This window comes from Mytilus californianus, unplaced genomic scaffold (genome assembly GCF_021869535.1).
Source record: "Mytilus californianus isolate M0D057914Y unplaced genomic scaffold, xbMytCali1.0.p SCAF_2, whole genome shotgun sequence".
In the NCBI taxonomy this organism is placed as follows: domain Eukaryota; kingdom Metazoa; phylum Mollusca; class Bivalvia; order Mytilida; family Mytilidae; genus Mytilus; species Mytilus californianus.
This window is the reverse complement of record NW_026262668.1, coordinates 58,977,298-58,997,079: the sequence shown is the minus strand read 5'-3', so window position 1 is coordinate 58,997,079 and position 19,782 is coordinate 58,977,298. Positions and strand designations below refer to the sequence as shown.

The 19,782-nt window shown below is 32.2% G+C and overlaps 1 protein-coding gene across 1 annotated transcript; it reads left to right on the top strand.

The window, feature by feature from the left end:
- The first annotated feature begins 445 nt into the window (after nt 1–445).
- On the top strand, nt 446–12,279 carry LOC127730133 (aquaporin AQPAn.G-like). The gene is made up of 3 exons (XM_052238275.1): nt 446–1,296; nt 5,646–5,726; nt 9,443–12,279. The coding sequence occupies exons 1-3, from the start codon at nt 718–720 to the stop codon at nt 9,704–9,706; spliced, it is 924 nt and encodes a 307-aa protein (XP_052094235.1). The 5' UTR covers nt 446–717; the 3' UTR covers nt 9,707–12,279.
- The last annotated feature ends 7,503 nt before the right edge of the window (nt 12,280–19,782 follow it).

Below are 19,782 nucleotides of genomic sequence, written 5' to 3'. Positions count from 1 at the left end.
AGTTCGTTATTATGTTTACCAACCCTTTCAGAGTTGAATATTGTTAATGTGGGTATTAACTGTATTAAATTATATGCTGGGATTAGTAGTGCTTGCCTGAATGTATAGTGAAGGATTTTAGTATGAAGGATATTTAATTGTAGGCACACTTATCCTATTCATGTGTTGTTTTATTTATTAAATAATTTATATTCGCTTGAGTTTGGCGAATTCGAATTTAACTGTAAAACTTGTTATGCTTCTTGAACGTACTTTATTTATGTTTGGAATATTGTTTTTTAATAAGAAAATATGATGTAAACAATATAAAAATATATAACGGAAACTATGTCGGTGACAACCAGAATCATTGTGTTCGAGATATTCATTTAGGAACTGGATGACTGAAGCGACATCATCAAATTTAGATTTGTGTATTTCATATACATGTGTTAAATGTCGCGAAACGAATTTTACATCGTTTCTGCTTGGATTGATATCCAAAATTGTATACTAGTTCATAGTAATGATATATTCGCATAATATTTTATGGTTACAATAATGGATATATATGTTGTGAGTAATTTGAAAGATAATTTTTGATTATAATCTGTACTGCATAAAAGGACTATCATTGTAACTTATTCCATTGTGTAAAATTGACACGCTATTCACCAGTTTATGAAAGTATGTATTATAATTACATACATGAAAGATAATTGAACATTCTATTTTACGATGGCCAAAAATAAAACGGACACATTTTGGCGGGAATACCTGAGGCGAGAAATAGAAGATATTAAATCGCCTTCCCTGTATCGGGCATGTGCTGCCGAGTTCATTGGTGTTTTCATGCTAGCATTTTACGGTGTTGGATGCAATATACTTAGCGGGGACTTTAAACCAGTTTCTAGTGTGCATGTTGCACTCGAAACTGGCTTCTACATAGCAGTGGCAATAACTATTTTCAGTAAGGTTAGTGGTGGGCATGTCAATCCTTCAATTTCAATGGGATTTTTTGTCACCGGTCAAATTTCAACAGTAAGATTTGTTCTATACGTAATTTGTCAAACATTAGGTGCAGTATCAGGCGCTGGAATTATTTATGCGATCACAGATGAACACATACGTGGAGGTTTTGGCGTTATTCTCCCAAATCCACACATAAGTGACGGACAAGCCATTGTTTGTGAGATGATAATAACGTTCATGATGCTTTTTGGAACGTTTGCAATGATCGATGAAGGGAGAGATGATGTACATGGGTTCGCTCCATTGATGATTGGTCTACTTGTGTCGATTAACGTGTTATGTGGGGTAGGTATTCACATTGTTCATTCCTTGTCTGACTTTTTTTTACATGTAGCAATGCTTTTTTAATTTGAATAGCAGTTCAAATATATACTATCGTATACAAGGTAGAAATGACGATGTCAAAACAAGAACATGATATCTGTTAAACCAAAGTCGTCTCAAAAGAATTGGGAAAAATATATAAGAAAAGAGGATACCCATAAGAAATTTAACCTTGACACACAAAGGAATAAAACAGAGTAACATGAATTTCATTAAAAAGTGGATTTTGATTGAGTAATATGAACCCCAATTACAATCATGGAAGGCTAATGAACTCGGGAGTAGGTTCTACTTCGAAAAAATGAAGTCATTATATACTTGCCAATATATTAGAAAAAAAATTATTGAAGTTAATATATACAGCTAAAATATAAGCAACGGACTTACCTCAGAAAATAACACCCATCAACTGCTTTGTTGAAGACAGATTGTGGCAATACCTTTTTGGTTAGAATTGTTACAGTTGTTCGGATGTTAATGATATTGTGAATATCTCAAAAATGATAAGGTTGCCCAAAGGGTTAACTTGGGTATGGAAATCTGGTCACGTGGGTCGATCCCGTTCGGAAGTAAGACCCATGTGAGTGGTAGTCTGTTAGTATATGTGAGAGCATAAATACGCAGCAACGTCCGGTTTAAGGAGAGTGTCACGCTCTCTGCACACAAAAGAACCCTTGTAATAGACGGTTCGGGTGTCCGTAAGTTACCTTTTGCAAGGAAAAGTTTCTGTAGCTTCCCGACATATTCTCCTTTTCCACAATGACTTGTATAGTGGTAAAATCCATTTTTTTCCACCAGCAGTCAAACCCGCCCTTCAACCAGATCGACCCATTTTAAAAACCTTTAAAAGGAATTATTGTTTAATTTGTATCCGACTTCAATGTACATGAAATATTTGCAAATGGACGGGAAACAAACACACTAAAATTAGGTAATTTTGATAGTTTTTCGTTGATTCGCTTTAAGTAGAAGAAGTTTGAAGCCCTACGCTAATATTAAGAACACCCTATACATAAATCATTATTGATATCTGGCAGAGAGTTGTCTGAAGAACATCTGAAGGTTTCATTAATTAGTTTATCATTTTCGATTTTAAAAGCCAAAAGTTACGTCATGAATTTTCCTTTGCAAACGTTTGATTCTAAATATGGAAAAATCCAAACATAGCTCAGAAGAGAAAAGGGGGATTGCGATAACTAAAAATAAAACTTACATATCGGTGACATTTTATGGTACATGTATTCTACTACAGTCAACCAAGTTGTGGTGGAGTAACATTTACAAAAAAGACAACTTAATAAGGGGATGAAAATACTTTAAAGTATATGAATTACTAGACATTGTCTTGTACCTGTCCTGACATTGTTTTGTACCTGTCCTGACATTGTCTTGTACCTGTCCTGACATTGTCTTGTACCTGTCCTGACTTAGTATTGATTCCCATGCCAGAGATGATCGACGTATCTGTTTATTATGTGTTCACATTTGAAATGTTAAATCTCTGTTTAATCATATTCGTGAACTGTTCAAAGCTGATGGATTGGGGCACCATTTTCACGTCGCATTTATATTACCCCTATATCATATATTTTAATTTACTTTGCTGGTGTGTTGACGTATACCTGATACTGGATAGTATCATACATTTTTAGACACAGAGGTCATCATTTGTTTTAAAAAAAGTATGTCATTCTTCTTGTCTCTATTGAAAAAAATTAATCTTGATTAGTTGAACAAAAAGAAAGGACGAAATACTTTACATTCGATAGTGAGAGTGTAATGCAATGTATTGAACGTAATTTGTACCTATATGTGTATCCAACTAGGTAGAACTTAAATATTTGAAATCTCCATGTTTAGAGTTTATAATGACATGTTGTTTTAAATCTTGTCTATCTTAATGACTATACAAGGAAGAAGGTAGCTACATGTATGTAAGTGTATAATACACGTCATGTACCACTAACTTGTTAAGAAGATGAAATAATGTTAGTCGTGACAGTTTTACAAATCGTCGTGTGAATCCAATAATTATGCATTTCCCATTGGGTAATAGTGGTAAGAATTTAAATTAAAGTTTAAAAGGGCAATATCTTAAATATTTGACTGAGGCATAAAAAAGATATATAGGAATTGAATTTACGTACATGAAGAGTAACTTTTTGTTCGATTGTTTTTTAAATAGACAAGCAACTTCGATAAATAAAACTTTCCCTTTACTGGAGATAGAACATTTCATTACAAACAATGTTGTTTTAGAAATTTATCCCTATATTTCTACAGGAGATATACCATGGATTTTTTAACTGTGTAATAATCCCAATTTTGGACTGCTGAATTTGCTAAGAATTTGCTCATAGATTGAGTTTTAACCACGCAAACAATCTAAGCATAGTACTACTCAGATGATGTTGATAATTATTTTACAGCAAAAATACCCGAAAAATAGTGGAGATACAACACTATAAAAATATTTTTATCTGAACTAACTTGATGAATAAGCAAATGGGAATGTGGAGATAGAACAATGTAGTTCTGACAAAAACGTGTAGGGTGTAGAAATCTTGTATTATAGTTGTATAGGGAGATAGACCATTGCACTTGGATATCAAAAATATAGATATCTCCATTTTTATCAAAAACGGACATATAACACTATAAGATTCACACGACGAAATGCTTTTCGATCAATATTATTTCAGTCAAGGTATCATTTTAAGGCGAACACAGGATTAATTGTTACTATATAGATATAGGAAGATGTGGTAGGAGTGCCAATGAGACAACTCTCCATCCAAGTAACAATTTATAAAAGTAAACCATTATAGGTCAAGGTACGGCCTTCAACACGGAGCATCGGCTCACACCGAACTATACTGTGTTATGGAAAACATTGTATTTTTAAATAAGAGAAGAAGAATTTTAAAAATTTCAAATGTTGAATCATTTCCTTTAAGTAATTGAATTCTTGCGTTATAAAATTGTGCGCCCTTTGTTTCACGAAGCATGCCTATGGAGATCAAGAAAAGGTGTGTTTCCAGTCTTCCTAAGAAAGGCGATTTTCACGTGATTTTGGACCGTCATCGTAATTTAGAATGTACGTGAAAATTAGATCATGTTAAATAGAGTTAGACGTTTTGCCTTGCTAGATACAACTTACGAATCATTGTGTAGAGTATCTATGGTCGGGTTGTTGTCTCTTTGACACATTCCCCATTTCCATTCTCAATTTTATATTAAATTTATTCGTGCAGAAAGCGCGACACTGTCCCAAAATTCGGGGTTGGAAACTTACGTAACATACGGCGTTTCGTACACACAAAAATGTTTGACGGAGAGTTGTCTTAATATTTGTTTTAGTACAATGCTATTACAGTATATTAATGTGTAAGGTTACGGTACTTAACCCTTCGTCAATTATCGACTTATGCTATGGAACTCGTAAACAAATCGTTAGGTTTACAATTACAATTAGCCAGATCAATGTTTAATTACTAGGAGTAATGGCCCTTGTTTATGCTTACATGCAAAATAACATATTCCTCGTATGTATTATTCAACAAGTTTGTTGATGAATTTTCTACTATGTGCCAATACATGAAGACTAGTTTCCACATAACTATGTAAAGAGGATATCTTCAAATTTCTGTTATAACTCCTATGTTAGTGCATAGTTTAGAGACCCCAAGTATATATTTACAAAATTTGAAGTTGAGTCTTTTCCAAGTCCTTGAATATATTAAATAAAGATAATGATTTTCTGTTTGGAGTAATATCAATAACACCCAGTTCTCGCAATCTTAAAGGATAATAGGTTGATACAATGATCAAATAAATGTAGAAATCCATTTGTGCTTAAGCTTGAAGAATTCAGGTTTCTTTAAAGCTCAATTCAGGCTTTCAAACTTGTTCTTTTTAAAAACTGTTTTCTAGCCTCATTTAATTTTCATAGCATTTCAATAATAAGACCCAAGAATTGATATTGCTTTATACAGTCTGTATTTTCCTTCCCAAATCTTCTATTTTTTTACGAAAACAATTATTTTTGTTATATTTGAGTTTACTTCTAGACAGCACCAATTGCAATAGTTATATGAAATATAAAGATTGCATTGCCGTTCTGTCTAAGTTTCTGATAAACAAAAAACGATCATCTGCATAGAGCAGGCATGATATCCTCTTGTCATTAAAACAAACTGCTAATCTGACTTTTTTTGTAATATTGTTGGAAGTTTATAAATGAAAAACTTGAATAATATGGAATTCAAAACATCATCTTGTCCTACACCTTGTTGATATCTTTTTTTCAGTGGAATATATCTGGAGGTTGTATGAACCCGGCTAGAAATTTAGGTCCAGCTATCATGACAGGGAAGTTAGACAAAATGTGGGTAAGTAGACGTAATCAAATTAAATGACAGTCATTGTTCTCCATAGTCTCATAGAAAATAAAGTTTGTGTCTCACTTTCGCCGGATGTCACCGAATGCGAAATAGAAAGACATGGTGGCGTTCGGCGCAAAATATTTGTTTTATATACTATGCTTTCTATTTCAGAAATGAAAAAGGGCTGAATACTCTATATATTGTATACAGATGTCCTTTGTTCTGATGTATCCGTCTGGCAAATGATATTAACACATTGACCTTATTTCCCTGGTTCAATAACCCATTTAAAAACCATATACATTTGCACTAGTAGTCATTTTTGGGGGGGGGGGGGGGGGGGGGGCAAAATATTTTTTTAGTTTTTAGTTATTACAAGAAAGTGGTCAGCCGTATTTGGTATATATGATAGTTGAAAGGTGTACATATTAGACAGACAGGGTACACCGGACTTTTAACCTTATTTCAAAATTTAAAACTCAATGCGAAGCAAAAAACCCACATACAATAATAACAAAAGTAAAAATGACTATACGTAGTTAACAAGTTAACATGGAATCGCTTAAAAACAATCATGTTTAACCCTGCTATACTCGTTATCTTTCTTCCTAAAAATCCCTATACCCGTTATAGCTAGATAGTTTTGATATGATTTGCATATTTACAAATACTTGAATGTGATTGGACCGTTTGATTTTTTTTTCCTTTGTTTACGCTTCGATTAACCGTGTTGTAGTAACTGCTTTCGTAACCTGTATAAACAATATGTCGATTTCACTTTTCATGGGCGGTACACATGTTCGGAATCCTTGGGTTGCAATCAAATTTGAACTTGAAAGAAAAATAACAAATGTTTGGGTTGAGTATACATGTAAGGATTTAACACAATTTTTCGAGGATATTGGTGCACTTCAACTTAGTACGTTTATCGTATTGACGGTCGTTAAACTTGTTTAGGAGAAAAACACTAATTGTAATGATGTAGCTGTCTCAAATAATTCAAACATCTACTACACTGGTAAAACTTGCGATAAAAACTATCACCCTTGCACATTTTGAAACATTCCTCAATGTTCAATACGTTCTCCGCAAGAATATGTTTCGCTAAATAATTATGATGAAGAAAAATTATAATAATGCTTCTAAATATGGCAAAAGATGTGAATAACAGACTTTAGGATATAGTGAAAAAAATAATACGAGAGAATATTTTTAATTTACACACCTCAATTCATTTTTCTACTTACTGTATACGTCTCAAGAGCACAAACTTCTTTGTATTTTCTACAGACTGTATAAGTCTCAAGAGCACAAACTTCTTTGTATTTTCTACAGACTGTATAAGTCTCAAGAGCACAAACCTCTTTGTATTTTCTACAGACTGTATACGTCTCAGGAGCACAAACCTCTTTGTATTTTCTACTGACTGTATACGTCTCAGTAGCACAAACCTCTTTGTATTTTCTATTGACTGTATAAGTCTCAGGAGTACAAACTTTTTTTTGTATTTTCTACTAACTGTATACGCCTTAGGAGCACAAACCTCTTTGTATTTTCTACTGACTGTATACGTCTCAAGAGCACACATTTCTTTGTATTTTCTACTGACTGTATACGTCTCAGGAGCACACATTTCTTTGTATTTTCTACAGACTGTATACGTCTTAGGAGCACACATTTCTTTGTATTTTCTACTGACTGTATACGTCTCAGGAGCACACATTTCTTTGTATTTTCTACTGACTGTATACTTCTCAGGAGCACACATTTCTTTGTATTTTCTACTGACTGTATACGTCTCAAGAGTACACATTTCTTTGTATTTTCTACTGACTGTATACGTCTCAGTAGCACAAACCTCTTTGTATTTTCTATTGAGTGTATACCTTTCAGTAGCATACACCTCTTTGTATTTTCTACTGACTGTACATGTACAAACCTCTTTGTATTTTCGTTTGACTGTACACATCTCAGGAGCACAAACCTATATGTATTTTCGACTGACTGTATACGTCTCAAGAGCACAAACTTCTTTGTATTTTCTACAGACTGTATAAGTCTCAAGAGCACAAACCTCTTTGTATTTTCTACAGACTGTATACGTCTCAGGAGCACAAACCTCTTTGTATTTTCTACTGACTGTATACGTCTCAGTAGCACAAACCTCTTTGTATTTTCTATTGACTGTATAAGTCTCAGGAGTACAAACTTTTTTTTGTATTTTCTACTAACTGTATACGCCTTAGGAGCACAAACCTCTTTGTATTTTCTACTGACTGTATACGTCTCAAGAGCACACATTTCTTTGTATTTTCTACTGACTGTATACGTCTCAGGAGCACACATTTCTTTGTATTTTCTACAGACTGTATACGTCTTAGGAGCACACATTTCTTTGTATTTTCTACTGACTGTATACGTCTCAGGAGCACACATTTCTTTGTATTTTCTACTGACTGTATACTTCTCAGGAGCACACATTTCTTTGTATTTTCTACTGACTGTATACGTCTCAAGAGTACACATTTCTTTGTATTTTCTACTGACTGTATACGTCTCAGTAGCACAAACCTCTTTGTATTTTCTATTGAGTGTATACGTTTCAGTAGCATACACCTCTTTGTATTTTCTACTGACTGTACATGTACAAACCTCTTTGTATTTTCGTTTGACTGTACACATCTCAGGAGCACAAACCTATATGTATTTTCGACTGACTGTTAACGTCTCAGGACCATTTAGTGAAGCTAGATTTCGAAGCTCAAAATATACAACCATCAGATTCGTCTGATCTTCACTCAAATCACAACTTTTGAAACTTAAACCATGAGGCAAATTTAAACGGACCTTATTCGGGAATAAACTTTCAATGCGAAGAAATTGAAGAACACAAACATACATAATGAAAAAATCGAGACAACCTTATATAATACTTGTTCTAAAAATAGTAGATAGATTTAGTAAAAAAAAAATCTATTAATTTTTAGTTCAAACCTGAACAGACATAACTTTTAAATCGTTGTATTAACACAATATTTTTATATTGAATTGTAACAATAAATTGACATGCACGTGCTTGTCCTGCTTTCTAAATTATGTGCCGCCTTTTATTTTCTTGTTCAAGTAAGATGATTATCTTGTTGGTAATTAGACTGTGCCGGATTTAATTGTGTTTAAATTTATTATAACGACATATGGTCTACGTTAGGAAAGAGGAAGGTTTGTGCGCACGTTTAACTTCTTTAAAACTGTGTGCATGTAACAAATAAAGGCGACAGTAGTTTACCAATGTTCAAATCTAGTATACAGATTAGGAAGTCAGCAACGTTGGTGCGATGGTTTTACGATCACAGTAAACAAACTATTATATATTTCACCTGAATTGTCTGGTTTGGTTTGGTGTACTGCTCATATCTTTGATAAATTCTGTAAATAAATGATCTTTTTTGTTTATTATTATCAGCGATCACATATTCCAAGAATTTGGAAGTTACTTGAAACAAAGTGTAAAATCTAACAGGTTTCTGACAAAATTTATACAGTTGAAAAAGTATCTTTTTTGTATTTAATGTTAATTTACTTAGCATTTTAAAATTTTCAATTCATAAAGAAAAGTATCGCTGTCTCTCTAATATAAATATAGTTTTAAACTCAATTATATTTTTCTTGTACTAAATTTGTATACTATCGGAATGGCTCACTATTTTTTTTTTATTCTACAGCTTTATTGGATAGGAGATCTAGTCGGAGCTACCGCCGGTGCTTTACTGTACGATCGTATTTTCTCCACAAAAGTTTGCCTTCGTTGGATGTCCGAAGGATGTTACAGTAAACGGGCTGATGGAAAGAAAATTCAATCTGACGAGAAGTCGGTAATAGACGCAGCTTCAGGGGGATGCAACGAAAAGATTAAGGACGGCGTAACAAACCATGCGTCCAATATTGAAGAGCTTGCATGTGATGACTATCAACTTACGAAATTATAATTGCAAATGATATTAACTTGCATTATAATACCATAAAGATATAGCTGTTGCTGCATTTCAGTTCAGGATATCTAATGAAACTTTGTAATACAGGAGATTGGTGCATATATAATGCAATACGTAGGATTTAATATTCTATTCCTCATGTGTTCATGTATGTTTGATCTTTTAAAACAACTGAAATTGATATTCTGAAGAATCCATGAATACCTTTGAAATTCTCTTGTATCTGTGTCTGTGTGTTTAGTAACAATATTTCAAAAAGAATTAACACTATCGGAACGGCTATCGTGGGAAGTTTTTCGAGATGAGAAGAGAAATGCACACGCACTTTGTACAGGATAAAAAGCCTTTTTACGTCTATAGCGTTCATATTATTTATATGAATAGGAAAACTGAAGATTTCTTACTAAAAGGATTCAAAAGTTTACTAAAAAAATGCATAATATATAGTATTCAGATGATAAAAAAATCCAAGTCAAGTTTTACAGTTCTTTGCACATGTATTTGTCTCTAGCGGAATTGTCAAATACAATCCTTTTGTCCTGAAAAGAATTAAAACATTTTTCAGGTTTGATTCTATTTCATGCACAGATGTCCTTTTATCGAAGATGTCTTAAGATTGGTCTTAGGTCTATCGTACATGTAGGACATTATTAAGTCTCAAGTGGGTTTTTCAAACATTATTTTTCAACTTAATATATGGCTCAGAATTGGCCCTAAGTTTGGACTCTTATTGTGACCTTTATATGATTCTAACTGTAGGAATGAATTTAGGATGTCTTTTACGGCAAAAATAGTAAAACTACTCAATATTTATATGAAAGATGCACGATATTGCCTTTGACCTCTGTAACGTGACAACCAGAATTCATCTCCCTCCACATAATCATAATATATATAGTTGAAAATGTTTACATTTAAATCTTTTAAATCTCTATTCATATTCGTTCTTTCGTTTTGATTCATTAAATTACAATGTGCAATCTTTGTTGATATTATTATAATGGTGAATTGGGATGCATTTTTTAAGATAGTCCTAAGAGATCTTCGGTGTGCATTCTCAGACCTGTGTTAAGACTCAGATGGTTCTAAAATTATCCTTAACTATGTCCTAAGATATATATTTTAGGTCAGATCTTAGGACAATCTTCGATAACAGGCTACATATGTACATACATTGATATTTTTCCTTCGAAATATATTTACATTTGAATATGCAATAGATACATGTATATAAAATCATACATATAATGAATGATATGTACCTCCAGTTTAGTACGCAACCTTGAACGTAGGATTATTCCTTCTTGTGACATAAATTATGTTTTGTGTGTTATTTGACCTGAGCAAATGTTTGTCAAGCAAACAAATATAGCTTACCATCTACACGTTGATTTTAACAGCATTAAGTGAAACGTGAAATTCTTAAACATAAAATTCATACTTTCAGATCAAGAAAGATAGCGATAATATCTTTAAATTTGGATAATGTATATAAAAGAAATGTAATGCTGAAAGTTTATGACCCCTTCTGTAGTCCTAAGTGCTACAATATCAAAACTATAAAATTTTAGTATAAAAGTGGCGTGCCATTTTGTACACATACTAAAAGGAAACGTTGTTCGAAGCAATTCTACTAACTATTTCATTGCATTTAATAGAAAATGGGGATTTGGTGGCTAATAAAGCCAATTTTTTGGCAAAAAAACCGCTGACTTCATTACAGAGATTTTCGTTAATTGTAATTGTAAACATAGATTACTCATTTGTTAGTCCATGATGTGCTAGCGTTTATTTTCGACAAAAAATCCTAAACAACCTTTACCATCCAAAAAACCTCGTGTTGATCCACTACAGTCGAGTAGAAGCTGTACTTGAATAAGTCTGTTTTTATACCTGTTTTAACCAATATCTTTATTTAGATACTTGTTTTTAGGGAAATCATTGCTAGCACTGCATGCAATAATCCTCTTTCTATTTAGCACCGAATTGTCAAATAACGAGTACAAGGGGAAAGGCTGTTGAAATTTTATAAAATTTTCATATGTTTAGCATTGAAACAACAAAAGGGTACATTATCCTTAATTTACATTATAAAGTACTTAGATGATTACATTATATTATGTAACGATGTATCATTATTTATCATTTACTTAGAGTAAATAACTTATAATTTTTAAAGTATGATAATAGCATTAAATTTACGTGAATTTCATATTTTCCGAAATGGTGCTTAGCGGGCTGTATGAAAAAATTATCAACTGCTTCCGGCTATTATCGCATGCCTTTCCGTAACGTTATCGCATGGCATTCCGACATTACCAGGCAAATTCCGGAAAATACACCTCAATGGTACGTTTTCAGTGAAAAACATAACAAAGGAGGGTACAAAACAAATATTCGGAGACAGGAAAATATAATATGTAAAATGCAAAATAAATGATATAATAAATGCATTTTTCAAACTTTCCAGCATAATTTAGCAAGTTACTTTACAAATATTGACTTTTCCAAACAATGTTCATTATGTTTTGTTGATTTTTTTACCGTCAATATAAAACTATATTATACTGTTGTTTTTCTCCTCTGTTGAGGCATATGATAGAAAGATTTCATATCGGATATTTACATTTGGCCTCTGTCGTCCGTAAACTTTTCACTTTTTGAACTTCTACCTGAGAACCACTTAAAAGGATCAATATAGTAAACTGTTATCTTTCTCCATTGTTGAAGCATATGATAAAAAGATCATAACATGTCATTTTTCATATCTTCGGCTCGAGGGCTGATAATACATCTGATATGAAAAATGCCATGTAATAATCTGATATTATTTAATTGACAAAAATGCATCATCTTCAATTGAACATAACATAGAAGCATGTTTTATACTAGACTGATATTAAACTGTGACGACTATAAGCTTCATCAAGTGTAGTCAATGAAACTTTTTGCCGCAATTGATGTGATCTGCAATAATTAAAGCAGATGTACGAATAAAATGATGTGGAATATACTTCAATGAAACAACAACACAGCGACAAATATTTCCAAAAGCATCTAGATGGCAACATACAGTCTTCAATAATTGACAGGTGTATATACATAAACAATATATCAAGCTGAAAATCATCCACGATATAACAGGTGTAGATAGATTTAAAGGAAACAATGCAAGATCTTCAACTCACAACAATGTATCCCGAAATACAGAAAGATATGAAATACGAAAACAACAGACAAGAGATTACTGACAAGCACATTACAGACAGTAGTAAAAGTTAGTTACAAAGTTTGCTGTATTCAAAATGCTAACCTTCATCGCGAACTCTCAGGGAAAAATGTGCAAAGAATGCAGAACGATGTCAAATGTTCAAATTTAAGAAAAATAAAAGCATTCCACTGAAAAAGTGGTATAACAACAAAAATTGGTTTTGGAAAATAGACGTATGGCTCCCTGTTTCATCCTATTTAATATACACAATAAAGCAACTATACTTATAGGTTATATAATACTTGGTCATGTTTTATGAATATTGAAAGCCCGAGGCGTAGCCGAGGGTTTTAAATGTTCCTAAAACATGACCAAGTATTGTCTGACCAATTAAGAACATATTCAAATCTTCGAGTGACATAACAAAATTAGCCTCTCATTGTAATAATGATTTTTTTATAAAAAGTCACCAGTGTCTGAGCTGAAAGTTGATGAACCAGGGTTATGTCAAAGAACGTCTCGACCTTTTGCTAAACAAAATTCATCGGAAGATACCAAGACCTAGTTGATAAATATTCCGTATCAACTTCACAAATAATACATGATGGTCTTGAAGTATAGATTCTAGGTACTGACGTTGTTTATCATCTTAATTACGTGTTATAGTGTTCTTTTATTTGTCTTTGTAAATTATTAACCTTTACTGTTTAGTCCATTTTTGGTAATATCTTTTTGGCGTGTTATTGTGCAATGGTCATTTTTTGTATTCTTGTCTTTCATTTTAAATTTGCTTATGTGCTTTGTCTATGTGCCATTTTGTTTTTCTTTTTTGACATATTTGTTTGTTTTTATAGTGATTAAGATTATAACACAATGTTGACTGCTGTACCCCTATTTTTGACATTTTAACCTATTATGTCTGTTGGGTTTGATCACACATTGTTGTCAATATAATAGAATTGTATGCGACTGGCATACAAGAGAGAGGTTTAGCTAGCTATAGGGCCAGGTTTGATCCACCGTTTTTTACGTGAGGAAATGCCTGTACCAAGTCAGGAACATGACTGTTGTTATCCATTCGTTTGATGTGTTTGAGCTTTTGATTTTGACATTTGATAAGGGACTTTCCGTTCTGAATTTTCCTTGGAGTTCGATATTTTTGTTATTTTCCTATTTGATATTAGCCCACTTTAAATGTTAACATGATTAGTAAAAGGGATGTAAATGTTTTTTACTTTTTTTTTTATTTCTTTTGCTTCATATATCAACAGTCACTGTTCCATAAAAAACATTGCCTCGTAGGTTAACAAGTTTTAAATGCTATTTTACCTACACATTTGCCCTCTTTTCAATTCTTTTTTAAGAAATGTTCCATTTATGTACCATTATATACCGTTTACAATATTCAAAACTAAACTCAATATGTTTTTATAATTATATTCCTCCCTGTTTTATTTATAACAATTAGACAAACAACAGTACTCATGATTTTTGCGTGAACCCGTCAAGGCCTATATATTGGTGAGTTTTGGAAGCTTATATGGGCCATTCAGATATCCTCGGAAACAAGATTCTCGGAATGCCTCGAAAATATTCGATTGTTTATACAGATAGTTTTCTATCTTTTTAATACGGTCCCTCTATGTATAGGCTATCACGTGACATTGTATATTTCAACAATCAAAGTTCGTTATAGATTGGAAAGTAAAGCAGTAAAGACTAGATTGCAGAAAAAAATCATTTATAAATTCCAACCTTTTTGCCATTTGACAGAACATATGAGTTTTGATGTGAATGTTTATCAAATATCACGTATAATGATAAAGCAATTATATAATTTATGTTTTGAGACGGTCACTGTACGCGTTGTGTATGGAGTATTTAATACAACGTGCTATTGTGCATCTGAGGAAAAACATGGGAATAGTAAACTGACAATATATTATGTCCAAGATTAAACTGATTATTTCTGAACGTTAAGCCAGTGATGTTTTGTAGAGGCATATGCAACATATGTAACCAAATGTTGGAAAGAAAAGAGAATTAAAACTAAACGATATTTCTGTTAAAAATATTTAATTTCATTAAAAGATACTATCAGATCAAGGGAATATTTATTCAAATTATTAATAATGTTATATTATGTTTCACAGGTTTTAATAGTGAAAATATTATGAAAATTATATGCAACATGTGACCACCAATTATCAGGGATGCACACACATAAATTAATATCTTAAATTCAAACTGTAGTGAATGAAAAAAAATACTTGCATGGTTTCAATTCACAAGGACCTTGCATCTCACGAAAAACGTAATCAATATTTTACAATAATCATTTCTTATTAATAGTCACTACGATAATTGTTTCATACCGTTTTAATATTGATTTGGAAGTCTCTGCTTATATTTTGTATAGCAATATAGGATTGAATAGATTGATTTGATACAAAAGTGTCCATCATGATCAGTATAGTATATTTTAAATTTTCGGAAAAGATTTGTTAAATGTATGTAAATGAAATTTCATTTCATTTTGTTTTTTGTTTTAATAGTTCAGCCTTATAGGATCTTTGCAATATGGTACGATTTTGTAAATCCGATATGACAACAATATCGGTTTCGTTCACAAAAATTCCGGATTAAATGACAGTGACAAACCACTTGAGGATAGATAGTTTGACATCCGAATTCAAATAACATTAGATTTGAGCCTAGAATAAATATACGTGATGATGCAAATGTATCTTCATCAGGAACGCTTTAACCAAAAAAAAAAATGATGAACATGAGAACATTTATGACCAAAAGAACATTAAAAGAATGACCAAAGTTATCGAAGGTCAACTTTGCCTGAGAGAGTCGGAAACTTAGATGTTTAATAATCTCTTAATTTATCAATTGAGAAATAAAAAAAAATATGTTGAAAATAACGAATCCCTGACTACTGAGTTGACGAAACCCTCGAGGACTAACATTCCACCAGCAGTGGTATCAAGCCAGTGCTAAAAAATGAAAATTATACTTTCGAAGAAGTTTTCTTGATTTACTTCTATATGCTATTGGAAAATACAAAACTAATATAAAAAAAAAAGTTTTTAAAAAAAATAGATGCATAACAAAAAATTATCAAATCTGTACAAGATATCACATGAAATTAAGTGATTGTTGTATTACTGTGAGATAATTATGTGAGGTTAGGATCCGCTTACCGTGTTCACGTACCGGGTCTCACTCCTTTTAGAGTTCAAGCGATTTCATCAGTTTTTGCTTGTTACTATGATTTGTCTTCATAAACGATTAATGAGAATTCAAAATCGGTAAACTACTGATAGATATAAGAAGATGTGGTATGAGTGCCAATGAGACAACTCTCCATCCAAGTCAAAATTTATAAAAGTAAACCATTATAGGTCAAAGTACGGCCTTCAACACGAAGCATTGGCTCACACCGAACAGCAAGCTATAAAGGGCCCCAAAAATTACTAGTGTAAAACCATTCAATCTATATAAAAAACGAGAAACGAGAAACACTTATGAACCACATCAACAAACGACAACTACTGAACATCAGATTCCTGACTTAGGACAGGTGCAAACAAATGCAGCGGGTTTAAACGTTTTAATGGTACCAAACCTTAACCCTTTTTCCTGAAACAATAGTGTAACATCACAACATAGAAAGACACACTATAAAATATCAACTGAAATAGCTTAACTCAATCGAAGGGCATATTAACACCAGTGAACATACACTGAACAAATAAATTTGACCTATGATACAATGCCTTAGTTTGGTTCTATTCAATGGTAAACTGTGGAACATTTTGCTTTCACTCTCAAATAAGTAGAAATGTTTAAGTCCTAGGTTTCTTTAATAGGGGAATTTCAAAAACTTTATCAGATAAAAAGAAAAAAAGTATATCGACACTGATGTTATAAGTCAGGAATGAAGTAATTCTACCAAGTTTAATTAACTTGGGAAATTTGTGTTGACAAACTTTCGTTACGGAAAACCTCCCCTTCGTAAATGGATAGCAAGAAGGTAATCAAAAATCATAAAATAGGACAGACAACACATTGGCAGCCAATAGAAAAAAAGACGAAAGGAAGAATAATTATTCACATAACATTGCAAATAAAACCCTATCAGAAAGTAAACTGAAGAGTAAGAATGTATTGCATTACTAGTGACACCCACCAACTGATCAGTCATGAATAAGAAAAAGGTCGGGATTAAGGCTATACATTTTTAATGTATCGGTGGTTATATGTGACACACGTTTCATAACGGTCAACTAAGGTATGATGACGAACTAAAACGTTTTATGGTATTACTTCAACTTCATACCATTAAGATCCTATAGTTCAGGAGCTACTTTGTAAACAGCAACCCTCGGTTAAAGAAACCCTGACTGATATTTAAACGAAGACCTCTATATATTCTAATGAACGCCTAGCACAATTTTCAATGATTCATATCTTATGTACAAAGGTGCAATCTAATTCATGCATGTCATTCTTGACGAAATCAACTTTATTAACTATCGATACGGTCGATATCAAATAAAACTTATTTATTGATGTGTTCGTACTTTATTTCGCCTATTCAACGTTTTTGATTCGAGCGTCACCGAAGTGTCTTTTGTAGACAAAACGAGCGCCTGACATACAAAATTTTAATTTTAATCTTTGATGAGTTTATTTAAACAAACCTCATTCTAGATTTCAATTGAGTGTAATTGTCTGTAAATTACTTACGAGTCGTTCTCGAAGGTATCACCAGCCCAGTTGTCGGTACGTCTGTGTTGACAAGAATTACCATTGATACGGTAATTTTGTGTACATTCGTTTAAAAAATATGATTTTTTCGAAACACTACCGTTTTCTACCCCCAAGCATACATAGCCTTGGCTGTATTTGCCACGATGCTTTGGTATTTTTTGGTTTTCAACGCTCTTAATCTTCGTTTTTGATTTCGCCTTCCAACTGTCTTTATTTGAGAGTCCATGACGAGTCTTATGATATTAACGAGTTTTTTATATAGTTATAATTGAAATTAAAAACATAACCATCTAACTCACGGCTAAACCATTAACAATTTAAAGCATATCATACTTATCAGGGGTATAACAAAAATTCGTACGGTGCTATTTCCACCAAGTAAGGTCAAAGGTCAAGGGCGAGATGTCAGCAATATTACATATTCTAATAATAAAACGTTATATCAAAACATTTAAAACGTTTAAAAACACTGAATGTGTTGATAAAGTCAGGAAAAAATGAAATTAAAATGTCAGAATTCAAAGTTTGGTGAATATATTGATCGCATATTTTCTGTTAAACTTGAAATAAAGGATACTATACATACAGTTAGGTCTGTTTCATACATTGTCTTGCCTATAAAATTTAACAGTAATGTTCGAATTAGATTTCACCTGACGGCAACAGATTTTTTTTTTAATTTGCCAATTCCGGATCTTTGGTATGTGTAGCAACTGCATCAGAAGTATATAATTCCCCTTTTTCCAAGAGTTGCGTTTCCTATCATGATTTCCTTGATAAAGAGTTACTGCTTAATATGTAGCTTTTGAATCAATAGTAATAAACTGGTAATACTGAAACCAACTCTTTTTATCTACTGTTATTCTTATCTTCTGAAGTTTTATGGACTCCAATATGTTTTTGTTGACTGTTTAGATTATTTTTGTCGTTGATGACTACTTTTCAGTTCCTCTAACATGACAACACCAATGGAACTGATCACATGATTTGTACTTACTTTTAATGAAATGAACGGGTGCAACTTACGAGAAAAACAAACTGCTTTTCGGAGCATCTAAGTTTACATTCAGTTTTACGTGGGTATTATATGTTTCTCTTTTGTTTTGTATGTTGTACATTTTGGACTGTTATTGTTTTGTTGTCTATTCTACTTTTTCTCTGGTCGTGTATTTCTCCGACTAATGACTTTCAATTGCTCCATTGCTATCTTCTTATAGTCTATGTCTTTTACAGAACCTTTACTGTGTACACTGTATGATATAAAGCTATTAATCATAATCGGTAGGTTTATTTAAGTTTCTATGACACTTGAAATATTTGATTCAAGTTTATCCAACAATTTACAAACAACAGTTGGGCTCATTTTTTTATTTTTTTTATTTCTTTTCATTTTGCAGAATACAGCAAAGTTACATATTCTAGCTATTGAATATTAAAATGACCTACTAAAACATGGAAAAAAATACATTTGTTGATAAAAGTCGGTGTCATCCTGGTTTGTCCATTATAATTACTTATATATATAAAACAAAAGGTGTGTTGTTAAATAAAAGTTTAGTTCTGAATTGTAGTCATATTTATATATTGTAAGATCTCACAAAGAATACTTCATTACACCACTGAATTAAGGAAAATTGTATGGTTTTGACAATCAATGTTGCACAAGTTGTTTAAAGGGGTCGCTTGCACTGTGATTTAATATTTGAAGGGTGGTGACAATATTTTAGAAAAAGAGCCTGAACAATGATAGAAAAATCAATTAAAATGTCATGCTGCGAGGGGTTAAATAAAATGTGCTTTTCTATCACGACCCCTACCCTTGTATATTTCTGGAACAGCCCTAGCACGTTTGCAAGGAAAATGCATTATGTTGACGAACATTATACAGAAATATACATTATTTTTGACAAGATTATCTTTAACTAAATTTGAAAAATGTAAGTAAAATATGACTTCTATTAAAAGTAAATGCATGTTACCTGTAGATTTAAATTTAAAAAATGTAACTTAGAAGTTACTGTTTTCCTCTCAATTTATTGTTCAATTTAGTAATTACATATTTTTCAAATGTGTT

Bases quoted from the DNA above. Each gene is read 5' to 3' on its own strand.
- LOC127730133 (XM_052238275.1), top strand. From the start codon at position 718: ATGGCCAAAAATAAAACGGACACATTTTGGCGGGAATACCTGAGGCGA. The intron at 1,297-5,645 runs GTAGGTATTCAC...TCTTTTTTTCAG, and splicing joins CGATTAACGTGTTATGTGGG to TGGAATATATCTGGAGGTTG. The intron at 5,727-9,442 runs GTAAGTAGACGT...TTTATTCTACAG, and splicing joins GGAAGTTAGACAAAATGTGG to CTTTATTGGATAGGAGATCT.